Source organism: Camelus bactrianus, chromosome 19 (assembly GCF_048773025.1).
Source record: "Camelus bactrianus isolate YW-2024 breed Bactrian camel chromosome 19, ASM4877302v1, whole genome shotgun sequence".
Taxonomy (NCBI): domain Eukaryota; kingdom Metazoa; phylum Chordata; class Mammalia; order Artiodactyla; family Camelidae; genus Camelus; species Camelus bactrianus.
This window is the reverse complement of record NC_133557.1, coordinates 6,307,997-6,321,569: the sequence shown is the minus strand read 5'-3', so window position 1 is coordinate 6,321,569 and position 13,573 is coordinate 6,307,997. Positions and strand designations below refer to the sequence as shown.

Below are 13,573 nucleotides of genomic sequence, written 5' to 3'. Positions count from 1 at the left end.
TGAAAACATATAGTATCTGTCTTTTTCTGTCTGACTTCCTTCATTAAACATAAAACCCTCCAGGTCCATCCATGTTGCAAATGGCAGAATTTTGTTATTTTTTTTATAGCTGAGGAATATTCTTGTGTGTGTGTGTGTGTGTACACATACCTACCATATCTTCTTTATCCATTCATCTGTTGATGGACACTTAGATTGCTTCCATAGCTTGGCTATTGTAAATAATGCTATAATGAATATTGGGGTGTATATATCTTTTCAAATTAATGATTTTATTTTTTTCAGTTATGTACCCAGGAGTGAAGTTGCTGGGTCATATGATAGTTCTCTTTTTAATTTTTTGAGGAAGCTTCACAGTGTTTTCCATAGCGGCTGCACCAATTTGTATTCCCACCAACAGTACATGAGTTCCCCCTTTCTCCATATCCTCTCTAACACTTGTTATTTGTTGTCTGTTTGATAATAGCCATTCTGACAGTGAACATACCTCATTGTAGTTTTTGTTTGCATTTTCAGATGATTAGCGATATTGAACATCTTTTCATGTGCCTGTTGGTCGTCTGTATGTCTTCTTTGGAAAAATTTCAGGTCTTCTGCCCATTTTTTGGATTGGGTTGTTCATTTTTATGACATTGAGTTGTATAAGTAAACTGTTTTCTTAGATAGACTTTATTTTTTAGACAGTTTTAGGCTTACAGAAAATTAGCACAGAAAGTACAGAGAGTTCCCGTGTAGCTCCTCTTCCTTTCCCTTACCCACAGTTCCTCCATTATTAGCATCTTGCAATACATTTGTTGCAGTTGATGGGCCCAAATTGATGCATTATTATTAAAATTCATAGTTCACATTAGTGTTCATTCTTTTTGTTGCAGTTTCATGGGTTTTGACAAATGGATGATTTCATATACATGTCGCTAACAATATCATACAGAGTGGTTTCACTGCCTTGTCCTCTACTTATATGAATTATTTTAAAACCTGTTTTTAAAGTCACTTGTATTTTGATTTATTGTTACTCAACCAGGAACTATCTTTATGAGTTTGAGTATAGTAAAAATGAGTATCTCACATGTACAAAGTAGAAAAAAAGGGAAGGAATAATTAGGCAAAAAGATTATAATTATAAATATGGATATACTTTCAGAAAAACTTCATTGCATTTCAGCAAATTTATCTAAAAATTGCAAATAACCTGTCTAATCGCTATTGACCTAGAAATGATTTTGCTTCCATTGTCTCTTTAACACAGTTGTAAGTCTCCTGGAAAGTTAGCTGATTTCCCATTTTGTCCCTTACAGAGAAAGAAAGAAAGATTGAAACATGTGTGTACCCTGTCCCACTCCCGTGCTTCCCCAGAAAGGTCTGTCTTAGATGCCTATGTAAAAATATCCATGTATCTGATAAAAGTGGATATGACACTGCTGTACTGGTCATATATAAGGAGCTGTGATGATGTAGTCATAGTGTCACAGGTTAGGAGTATCTTCAGCCAGTGCTGCCCTATAACGTCTTAAAATGCTACAAACAAGGTATCTTAGAGTTAATTACCTGTCTCACTTTCATTTCTATTGTGGGAGCTCCTTGAAAATGGGTATGGTACCTTTTCTTATTTTCATCCTGTGATAAGCCCAATGATAAAAATAAGAAAAGGTGTAAGCATTCAGTATACTTAAACACATGTGTATACCTTAAAAAGATTTGAGGATTAGAAGAGTAACTGCAACTACTCAGCCTTAAAAAAGAATAAAATAATGCCATTTGCAGCAACATGGATGGACTTGGAGATCATCATTCTGAGTGAAGGAAGCCAGAAAGAGAAAGAAAAATGCCTTATGATACTGCTTATATATGGAATGTAAAAAAAAAAAAAAAAAAAAAAAAAGGACACAAATGAACTATTTATAACTTAGTTGATTGATTTCTTGAATATGTGAAAGCACATTTGACTGTCCTTTATGATTGGATTACTGCATTCTGTAGATTATTTTTTAAAAACAGTAATAGAAAAAAAATAAAAAGAAAAGAAAAGAATCAACGGGAGTGCTAGAGAAACAGGCTCAGGAAATGGCCAGGTACCACAGGAAACAGAGTGACTGGACCACAACTAAGCTCATGCCCAAGAGCATCCTCTAAAGGACACTGCTGTGGCCACCACAGGAGCTGCTCCCGCCAGACAGCAGATGCTGCTGCTGTTGTCCCTGGAGTGAGATCTCAGTATTCCTTCTTTGAATCATAGTCCCTATTGGGAGATCAGGCAGGGTTTCTGATTGGCTGGACATGTACCCACCACTGCTTTTGAGGTTCAGGTTGGCAAGTGTCTGAAGTTTTAGTTGTTCTGTGGTTGGAGGTGGCATTCTCCTCTTCCCAAAGATTCACACGCTAGTGGATGTAGGAGGCTGGTGTCAGCAATTGATAAATAAGTGCATAACCATCTTTCATAAACAAATGAGAAGCAAGACAGTTAAAATGGACAGAGATACTCGGTGTTTTGACATCTTTTATAAGCCTTGGCTAATTTGGGAGTATGTATTTCTTATGATTTCTCCTTTTTGAATTTTTTTTTCATTTTTCTCTTCTTTTACTTCCATTTATTTGTTAAATTTGTGAAAGAATGGCTTGCAGCAGGGATGATGTATTAGAAAGGTTCTGGGCCAGAACCAAAGTGTACTTGGGTTTGACTTTTGACTGTACCATTTAGCAACTTTGAGCCTTGAATAAGCCATTGAGTCTGTCTGACCCTCAGATTCCTCATGTATATAATGGAAATAATGATACCTACTTTATAAAGTAATTCTAAGAACTAAAGAGAAAATTTTCAGAGGACCTAGTCTATAATAGATATTCAATAAGTGATAGCTTTACGTTACCATTAAAGAAAAAAAGAAGAGTCACTGCAGAGTGTTTGGGGTTTGTACCACGCTGTGCAGCATCGCAAAGCCTATTTCCTAGTCTCAACCTAGAATAGATACCAATTTTTGTTTATTTATTATGTTAGGTCTTTTTTAGGAGCACTATTTTCACCTGTAGTTTTGATGAGGACTTTTCTAATCTCTTATCTTTTAGAAGACATGAATGGAGAGTATAGAGGCAGAGGATTTGGACGAGGAAGATTTCAAAGCTGGAAGAGAGGAAGAGGTGGTGGGAACGTCTCAGGAAAATGGAGAGAACGAGAACGCAGACCTGACCTGAGTAAAGCCCCAGGACAACCTCCTTCCGGTAGGGGAGGCCAGTGGTAGATCCGTTTTGTTTCCTTTGTGAAGGAATCCGTTCATGCCTGTCATGAAAAGCTGTTTAAGTCAAATTTCAGTCTGTTTTTTAGTTGACCTTACCTCTTTGAATATTTAGATGTTAACATTTAAAAGTCTTACTGAAACCCATAACTTAGATACTCTGTTAATAACATCTCAGGTTCTCATTGTTAGAAGGAGAAACAAATTGTAAAAAAAAAAAAAAAAAAAGTTTTCTGTTTCTGTTAACCTAGTATCCTGCTTTTGTGGGCTTTTTTTTTTTTTCCAGAACAAACCACACAGTCTTTACTACTGCAATCAACATTGGATCATTTCATACCATATAAAGGCTGGAAGCTTTATTTCTCTGAAGGTAGAGTTAAAAGTGCAAAAAGTGCCACAGATCTTACTTTCTTAACTAGTCTTTGGATGCTGCATCTCATATTATTATAATTCATTTGACTTTCTGGTACACAGACACATACACATTTTTTTCCTTCTTTAATCTTAGTTCACCCAAACCATTAAATCATGTTTCTGCTTTAAGAGCATTATTTTCCATTTTTGTACCAGTCAGAAAAACAAACCACACTAGATATTTCAGAAGGGGGATTTAATACAGAGAATTGGATACACAGATAGAAGACTAAAAGAGCAAAAAGGGAACACTAAGGTAAGTCCCCAAATAGTAGTAACTTTGGAAAGCAACAACCACCCTTTAAGTCTGAGGGAGTAAAAGGTAAGTAGTTCTAAGATGACTAGAAACTAGGAATTCAAAGAAGGACATAGCTGTGGCTTTGACCTTTCAAAGGCATCCTGCAAAGCTGTGCTTGGACCTCTAAAGCATACCCTTCAGAGCTGTGCTGAGGCACCTGAGGTCAGTTAAGCCAGTTGCTGCTGGTAATTCTGGTAGGCAGGTGGCACCGTTGGTGCTCAGAGCAGGAGGCTGGAGCTGTAGCTATCTCGGCAGCTGGAGAGATGCTGAAAAGAATTGGAAACAGGAACAAATTCCTTTTTTCTGCCTGCCACCTTCAGTCTCTAAAGTGCCTCCAGGTGGCAGAACCTAACAGTTTACAGATTCTTTTTTTTAATTAAAATTTTTTTTTTAATTTTTAATTTTTTTTAAATTGGAGGTACTGAGGGTTGAACCCAGGACCTCATGCATGCTAAGCACATGCTCTACCACTGAGCTACACCCACCCCGCAGTGTGCAGATCTTGATCATAAACTCACAGAGGGTTGGCTGCAATGGAGAGACAACAACCAACACAGTTTGTGTAGAGACACAGTTAAGGAGTCACCCTTTCATAATCAGGAACCCCAGCTAACGTCATACATCTGTCTGTATGGATTTGGAGAATTATCTTTCCTGTGCTCTGATAGTATCATATGCTTGTTATATCTCTTGTGAGATACCAGTTTTATGGTTTCATATATAACTGTTTTTTCCCCACTAGACTGTGTGCTGCTTAAGGGCAAGATCTTGCCCCATAACAGACACTCAGTATTCGTGTTGTGAATAAATAACGTGCTTTACAAATGTTTTCTGTATTGAGAGTCTGTTTTTTTTCCTATTATGTAGACAGATATGTTTCAAATCTGTCTTATGTGGCCTTAAGATGCATTAGCCACCAACACTTGCAATATTCCCCTACCAGTTAGCTCAGAACACTAGAAGTGATGTTTGAACTGGTCCTAAAGATGGGGTTCAGGAGGCACCTTTGGCCAGCTGTACTTTCAAACTACTTCACTGTACTGTTGCTCTGTGGGAGACTAATTTGAAACTGTTACAGAACTTTACCATGTGAAAGATAGCTTTATACTTTGAGGACCAGTCAAGTGGTGGTCTGCCTCCCCTGATCTCAGGAAGAGATTTGACTAGTGGCTATTTGGACGAGTAGGATTTTCTTTGCAAAGGCATTGTCTTTAGCTCTGTTTCAGAGTGAAAGTTTAGTTAGTGTGTCTAGCTTTGGCTTTAATATGTAAGCTATTTGAACTGATAGGCTCTATTAGGTATCACGGCTTCAACATAAAGATTTTCAGATGCTGCTGCTTTTAGAAGAGACACTTCCTGTCTGCACTTCACATTATGCAGACCTAAACTTGTTTTAGAATCTTAAGTATACATTCTATACCAGTTCTTATCTAAATGTTACCAGTATGCAAAGCAACCGAAATAAGTCATCTACCGTCTATATAGTATTTCTTCTGTCTCAGGAAACATGCTTGTTCACGTGTGGTTATTATTAGTACTGATGCCGTATTTGTTGGATTAGTTTACAGCGACAGCTCTCCTTTTATTGAGAAGATTCAAGCATTTGAAAACTTTTTCACAAGGCGTATTGATTTATATGATAAGGTAAGATTCCTGTACAACAAAGCTACTAGTCCACCTCCCGTGTCATCTTATAGAACAGTGTATTTGAGGTGCTGGTGATTGTGATTATAGACACTGGACTGCCTTGACCAGCTGCCAGCTTGCCACTTACCAGCAGTGCTGTCTTGGGTGAATTACTTTCTTTGTGCCTTGGTTTCCTCATGTATCATTTGAGGATAATAGTATTATTAATACCTCCCACAAAGAGTTGTTAAGAGGCAAAAATAAGTTAATATATTTAAAATATTAGAACTGTTCTTGACACAAGACTTACAGTACTTACTATCACAGTATTAACACATACTTTCTCAAAGTTATGATAACTGACTCCAGAAAAGCAATTATTATTTTCATACTTTAATGTTTTATAGGATGAAATAGAAAGAAAGGGAAGTATTTTGGTGGATTTTAAAGAACTGATAAGAGACGAAGAAATAGCTAAATTAATACCAACTATAGCAACTGAATTAAGGGATACACCTGAGAAAACCCTGGCTTGCATGGGTCTGGCAATACATCAGGTAAGTGTTTATTTTGTGAAACTTTTATCAAAATTTTAAAGGAAGTTTTTTCAGTAACAGCACCTTTTCTAAAAGATACTTAGTTTTTACCAAGAGACCTTGGCTAGAACTGAAAGATTGTAGTCCTGTCCAACAATCTGTATTCAACAGCTTACCTAAATATAACATTTACTTCTGACTTATTTGAATTAACTTAATTTCATCAAAGATTGTGTAGAAATTAGACCTTGTTTTCAAGGAGCTTTCTAATCTCATAGGAAGGATAAGGCATCATAGTATTACCCGTTATGAACTTGGATCAAGAAGATTAATCTCATGTTCGGGTTCTGTGGCATGGGACAAGCCATTTAATCTACCTAAGTGTCCCCATATATAGACTGAAAACTCAGCAATATTTGCTGGGCCTGCCTAAGTTGTTCTCAGAGGTAGATGACACAACATATGTGAAAGCATTTGTTAGGCTGGCAAACAGGTAAATGATTCGAGGTAAAAATAAAATGTAGTTAATCTCAGGACAGGCACGGGGAAAGTGCTGAGTGCGTTCAGAGGTACAGACCCTCAGCTGCTGGGGAGGAATAGGGAAAGCTCAGAGGAGGACTTTGTAGGCGTGGTGGGGTTTATGATGGGTCTTAAAGGGCTACTGAGGACTGGACATAAAGCAGAGGAGGTAAGGGGATGCAGGTAGAGATGTGTGCACTGCTGGTGACCGAGGTCTGGGAACCTTGGCTGTTGTTTTCAGACTCCTCCTGCTCATTAGTTCTTCACATCTAAGTTATGAAATGCTCTCATTTCTGTTTCTAAAATGTCTCTTTAAGTCTGCCTCTTTTTTTTTTTTTAAACCTTTACAATCTCTCTTAAGCCTTTATTGTCTTTCCTAAACTGTTGCCATATATGGTAAAACACCATTTGTCCTTGGAAACTGGTGACTCTTTCCTGCCAAAGGATTTCCAGATCCTTTATGTGGCATTGAAGGCCTTCCATAATCTGGTTCAACCTTCTCTCCCTACTCTCCTTCGACCGTCCGGCAAAACAGCTCCCTCCAGGATTCTGTGAATCCCATGCCTCCTGCACGTGCTGTCTGCTGGCATAGAGTGCCCCTTACCTCACCATAGCCAGGTGTCTTAGGCCTAACTCAGTTGTCACTCTGTGAAACCCTTCTCATGACCCCTTTTCAAAATCTGTGTGGTGTTTTGTCTATAAACCTTTATGGTCCTAATAACAATTGCAGCCGTATATTTGCATCTCTTTTCTCAAACTGGCAGCATACTGCTTTGTACAAGTAGATGTTTATTATACCTTAATGCCAAATACCAAGGGAGTGAGTATTGGTTATTTCAAAAGCCATCTTTACTTTCTCTATCTTAATCAGTGAATATGGAAAAGTAGAAAATATTTTTTCACCACAATCCACCCAGAATGTAATAGCTTTAGGGGCTACTATAAGGAGTTTTAATATTACGTTTAGTTGAGACTGAAGGTAGCAAGCAGAGATGCTGGAGTTTTCCAGTCCAGGGACAGCAAAACCCCACGTAAAACATAATCCACTGTAAAATAAGTAATCATGGCTAAATATCAGAATTTTAAAGGGCTATTAGCATTCTGTTAATATTCTGTTCTGAACTGTTTATATTCATAACTTTATAGTCTCTATAAAAGGAGCTCTGCTTCAAGAAGATCTTTTGTTTTCAAACGTTTGAATAAATGTCTGTCTTGTTTAGGTATTAACGAAGGACCTAGAAAGGCATGCAGCTGAATTACAAGCCCAAGAAGGATTGTCTAGAAATGGGGAAACTATGGTCAATGTGCCACACATTCATGCAAGGTGAGAAATTTGCTGGTATTAAAGTATTTAGAATCAGGCATTGAAGACTATTTAAGAATGAGAACCTCATTTTATAAAGCTGAAGAAGTCATTAAAAAGAGCATGAGTTCCTTACTTACTCATTGGTCATCACACCCAAGTGAACCCACTGAATTTGAAGTGATCATAGTAGAAATAAACCTCTTCTGCCCAAATAACTTGATTTGCCAACCTGCAGATTTTTGCAAATGTTGATTTTGGGTGTGTACTTACCAAGATCCTGCGGTTTACATTTAATAATCTGTGTAATACACTAAGTAGTGTGAGTTTATTTTGTTAAAATTACTAGAACACAGGGAACAAATAGAATTTTGTTTTTCTTGAATTCACCTTTATGGTATTGTAAGATTTTAAATTCTCATTAGAGGAAATGAGTAATGCAATCATATCATCAGGGTTTGTTTGTTTTTTTTTCCCAGAATTTAAAATAGACATTCCTAACAGTTTTTTTTTTCCTTCTGATAGTTCCTGAAAAAGAAGTAAGAAACTCAGAAGTTGCTGACTCTGTAGACTTTCCTTTTGGCATTTTTTTCATTTTCTCTAGAGAACAGTCAATGAGACAAGAAGAAAGGAGAAAACAGCGTTTTTGTATTTTTAAGAATGATTTAATACTTGTAAAATCCCTGATATATACGGGACTGATAAGTTTTGAGAGTTCCATAGTTGCTCCTAAAAAGAACTTGTGCAAACACAGAAACCTCAACTTTCTGTTCATTGTGAATTCGTACATAAATACGTTCCTGTGTTTATCTGTAGGGTATACAACTATGAGCCGTGGACACAGCTCAAGAATGTCCGAGCAAATTACTATGGAAAATACATCGCTCTGAGAGGGACGGTGGTTCGCGTCAGTAATATAAAGCCTCTTTGCACCAAGATGGCTTTTCTTTGTGCTGCATGTGGAGGAATTCAGAGTTTTTCTCTTCCAGATGGAAAGTTTAATCTTCCCACAAAGGTGATATCATGTTATTTAACTCCTTCCTTCAGTATCTTGGTACAGAAGGCAAATCAAGTTACAGAAAACATTTCCCAGTATTTCTAAGTATAGAGCTTATTTTTATTTTGTTTTTAAATTATGAAGTACTTTACAGTATTTAGAAAATAAACAAATCTCTAACCACCATCCAGAATTTAAAGATATAAAGGATTACTGGTACAATTTGTGTCTCTTTTTTACCCCCTGGCTTATACCATTCCTATAGATGATCATTATCCTAAAGTTAATGTGTATTCTATCCGTTCATATTTTTATATTTTGACTTAATAGGTATACATATTGTTTTCTTTCCTGCATTCTGCTGTTTGAATGTAAAGTGTTCCTTTTTTCTTTAACTCTTTTCAACTGTAGGTTTTAAAACTATAGAAAAGTATAGAGAAAAATGTAAGTAATATCTGTATACCTACCATTATGAGCTGGAAATAGTTAGCAATTTTTTTAACAAAAAATGTTAACTATCCTCAGTCCCATTAACTTTTTTCCATCCCTAGAGAGAGGCAGCCACTGTCCTAAAATCAGCACGGATTCTTCAAGTCTGTATTCTTCAAGTCTGTATATGTAGGGTTTGTTCTGTTGTGTATGTTCACATAAGTGGTATACTCAGTGTAACAAATAGCAGTTTCTTTTTCACTCAGTTATTTTAGAGTTCTCCCTCTCTTAGTACATACCTAATTCTTTTCATTTTTACTGTTGTGGAGTAAATGAGTAGCCACTGTTCATCCATTCTCCTGGTGGACATTTGTGCTGTTCTCAGATTTTTACAATTATAAATGATGCTACAGAGAACATTCTTTCAGAACAGATATTTGTCTTTGGTTTATCTTTTAACTTTGTGGTGTACTTTTTGTTTTATAGTTTTATATTTTGACACGGTTAAATTGATTAGTCTTTCCCATTACGACTTTTACATATTATGTGCTGCTTAAGAAGGCCTCCCTCATTTGAGCATTATAAGCATATCTCTTCCATTTTCTTTTAATATTTTAAAGTCTTGTTTTTTATATTTAGATCTTTTTTCCATCTGGAAGTTAATTTTGTGAATGGCATAAAGCTAAGGATCTAATTTAATTCTTTTAGGTGAACAGTCAGTTGTCACCATTTCTTACAGCGCTGTATTTCTACTGATGTATAATGTGTCTTCTGCAGCACACTGTGCTCCTGTAGATGAGTCTGTTTCATTTCACTGGTCCTATGCCAGCTCTTCATTATCCTATATACACTGATCTTATTAAAACTTTTGATAAGGTAGGGAGACCTGCCATATCTATTTTTCTTGTCTAGAGTTGCCTTTGTCATCCTTAGACGTTAATAAGTTTAACATTTATTACATTTTCACTCAAATTGAAATTCGTAAGGCTTCCTTCTCTTGTGGGAAGAGCAGAGTGTGTTAGATTCAGCTATTGGTTCTGAATAATCACTATTGTTGATAAATGGGTGTCATCTACTGTTTGGGCTTAAGATTCAGGTATTGCCTTTAGCTCAGAAGGCAGAATTTAAATACTGATTTAAATTGGGTATTTTCTGGATACATTATTTGCATGCCCTCTGACATGATAAGTAGGGACGCTGGCTTGGTCCTTTGTGTGTGTGTCTGAACTTCAGTGAATTGAAGTGATCAGAAAAATGGTTGTTTCAGGTAATCTTTGTTCCAGTCACTTTTGCTGCATAACAAATCACCCTAAAATATAGTAGCTGAAAATAACAACAATCATTATTTCACATGGTTTCTGTGGGTCAGGAGCTTGGGAGAACTGGTTGGCTGGGTAGTTCTGGCTCTGAGTCTCAGAGTTGTAGTTTAATGGTGGCTGGAGCTGAAACAGCCACGGCTGGAGTGGCTGGGGGCTGGCCTGTATCTCTCCTCCATGTTGTCCTTCTGTGCAGCCTGCTTTTGGCCTCTCGCGCACAGTATGGTAGCTCAGGACACTGATTCTGTTCACGTGACTGCTGATAGCTAGAAAGACAGAGGTCCAGCTGCCAGGCAGAAATGGCTTTGCCTCTTGAGGTAGCCTCAGAAGTCAAGCAGCATCACTCCTGTCACATTCGGTTGGTATAAAGTGAGTCACAGCCTGTCCACTTTGCGGGGAGGGGTCAGACTCCATCCATCTCTTCACAGGGGAGTAGCAAGATTCCAGAAAGATTTGAGGAGAGATACTGTTACAACTGTATTTGGAAAACACAGTCTGCCACAGTCTCTGAATGTGTCTTGAGGTACAAACAGCAAACAAGTGTCTTACAGAAACTTGAACAAAATTTACTTATATGTTGAAGACTGCCTGTGTGGTACAATTAATATTATACTGTACAAACAGTGCAAAAGGTGGCGAGATAGGAGAACTGGGGATTAAAGAAGACTTGGAGAGGCTTTTGAAAACGGGAGGATTGGGCATGTGTATGTGACACTGGATACAAGGGGGCAGTCAGGGATTGGGAGACGACATGGGCATGAAGGAAGGAAGAAGTGCCTGGTGTGAGAGGCAAGTAGGGAGCCTTTCATGCCCATGGCAGAAAGAGGAAGAGCAGTAATCGAGGGAGACCAGCGGGAAAAGTGCTTCAAAAACGGAATCCATTCAGAAGGGAATAGAAAGCCATCACAGCTTTTAGTTCGTTTTTACTTTAATACTGTTCTGAGACCAACTTTTAAAATGATATTAAATGAAGCATTTTAACTTGAATTTTCCTGAGATATTATTGTAGTTGATCAAAAGTTAAATGTGTGTGAATCTCGTTGCAGTGTCCTGTGCCTGCCTGTCGAGGCAAGTCGTTTACTGCTCTCCGGAGCTCTCCTCTCACGGTTACCATGGACTGGCAGTCAATCAAGTAAGCGATCAGACTGTAACATGAAAGGCAGATACTAGATAGCCCATGCTGCTAAGTCAGCCTACGACATCCCTGTATTCTACTTTGATTCTTATCTGTGGGTAGTGATAAAGTATATAATAAAAGGTTTATTTGATGAAGAGGTATGTGTTGAAATGACAGTTGTCTTTATTTGAAATGTGTTCTATATCAGATTCCAGAAAGGATTTAGTGCACATGTATAATGTGCTTTTGCTCCTGAGAAATAGTTCATTTTATATCTCGTTTATGTGACTCATTGAACTGGATGTACATATAAGCAAAGCTGTAGGTTTCATTCCATAATGAACTGTGCCAGAAATAGTATTGTTTTGAAGTTTCAACAGAAAGGATCCCTCAGAGATGGATATGTTTCATTTTCTGTTCACGCTATCCTTGAGGCATTTTACGATGTTTTTTAAAAAAACTTTTATGAAAGTTAGATAGTTTTCTCTGTGTATATTTTTACTTCAATAATTTATTCCATTTTTTTCTGGCTGTGGTCCCATAACTCATCCCTTAGTAGAAAATAATAGATTTGAAGTCAGGATGGTATCCAGGAAACGTAGCTGAAAGAGATGGTCTGAAAAGACCAAGAACCTAGGGAAAAGTGAAGTAGATTGCTACCATGCTGTCTTAGCTCCACCTCCTCTGCTGCATGAAAACCAAGACCACTACATACAACAGTTAACTGTGCACCGTGCTGAGATCCTTACTCCATTTTATAAAAGAGAAAATGTTTAAGACTGTTAAGTGTTTCACGTGCCCTGTGAATGGGGGAGCCTGGTTTCCTGCCCATGTCTGTAGAGCTTTCACCACTGAAGCGGGTGATGAGGGCCTCAGAAGTGCAGTAAGGTTCACAACAGATGCACAGAAGATTCAGAGTAAGTTAATTATTTGAACAAAATCTCTTCATTTTCAGGTGAAAATAGCAGATGAAAAATAGACTTAAGTATTTTAATTGCATTTGAATGATGATCTAATATTAGGAAATCAAACTTAGAAGTAGATAATTGATAAAAGGAGGGCATTTAAATCCTTTTTATGGAGGGGTGGTAATTAGGTTTATTTATTTATTTTTAGAGGAGGTACTGGGGATTGAACCCAGGGCCTTGTACATGCTAGGCATGCGCTCTACTACTTGAGCTATACCCTCTCCCCATAAATCCTTTTCTTGAATTTTTAAAAGTAAGATATTATTCAAGTTCATTTAAAATGAGTTAGTTATAGCAAAACTTTGTTAATACAATATTAGCTTATATAATGAGTTGTTTTACACTAGATGTATAAAATGACATTTTGCCCTAGAAGATAGGCCTCCTTCCTGCCATATACAGTAAATTCTGTTCCAATTTTTTCTGAGCCTTAGGTTGGATGTCTGTAAGGAGTTAAGTTATTGTGTCTCCACTAGTGAACTGAAACATTTGGGTGCATCAAGGTGATGGCCTCATAGTGTGTATTAGTGTGTATCAGAATCAGAAGCCTTGTAGTTGCAGCAGCCCCAGTTCTAGGAGCTCATCTGACGGAAACAGTCATGCTACATGCAGAAGTAGCTTGCTGAAAATATATTCTTATGGTGTAGATAACCAAAAATGGAGAACAGCCTAAACATCTGAAGAAAATATTAGAAAAAAAGAAGAGTGTACAATGAATTATTGTGTAGCCATTAATTATGATGTAGGAGAATATTTTGAAATGGTGTCAAAAAATGTTTACAATGAATTAAGCTATAATGCCAGTCACAGAATGCTGTCT

At 37.3% G+C, this 13,573-nt stretch overlaps 1 protein-coding gene across 3 annotated transcripts in view; it reads left to right on the top strand.

Annotated features, from left to right (window-relative positions):
* MCM8 (minichromosome maintenance 8 homologous recombination repair factor) overlaps positions 1-13,573 on the top strand; it is a 34,315-nt gene that overhangs the window by 1,164 nt on the left and 19,578 nt on the right. For all 3 annotated transcript variants that reach the window (XM_045508525.2, XM_010972719.3, XM_074346944.1), the window contains exons 2-8: positions 3,064-3,216; positions 3,517-3,600; positions 5,504-5,586; positions 5,976-6,125; positions 7,844-7,947; positions 8,743-8,941; positions 11,715-11,800. In XM_045508525.2, coding sequence (XP_045364481.2) covers positions 3,069-3,216; positions 3,517-3,600; positions 5,504-5,586; positions 5,976-6,125; positions 7,844-7,947; positions 8,743-8,941; positions 11,715-11,800 — 854 coding nt within the window. In that variant the 5' untranslated portion in view covers positions 3,064-3,068. The remainder of the gene's footprint in view (positions 1-3,063; positions 3,217-3,516; positions 3,601-5,503; positions 5,587-5,975; positions 6,126-7,843; positions 7,948-8,742; positions 8,942-11,714; positions 11,801-13,573) is intronic.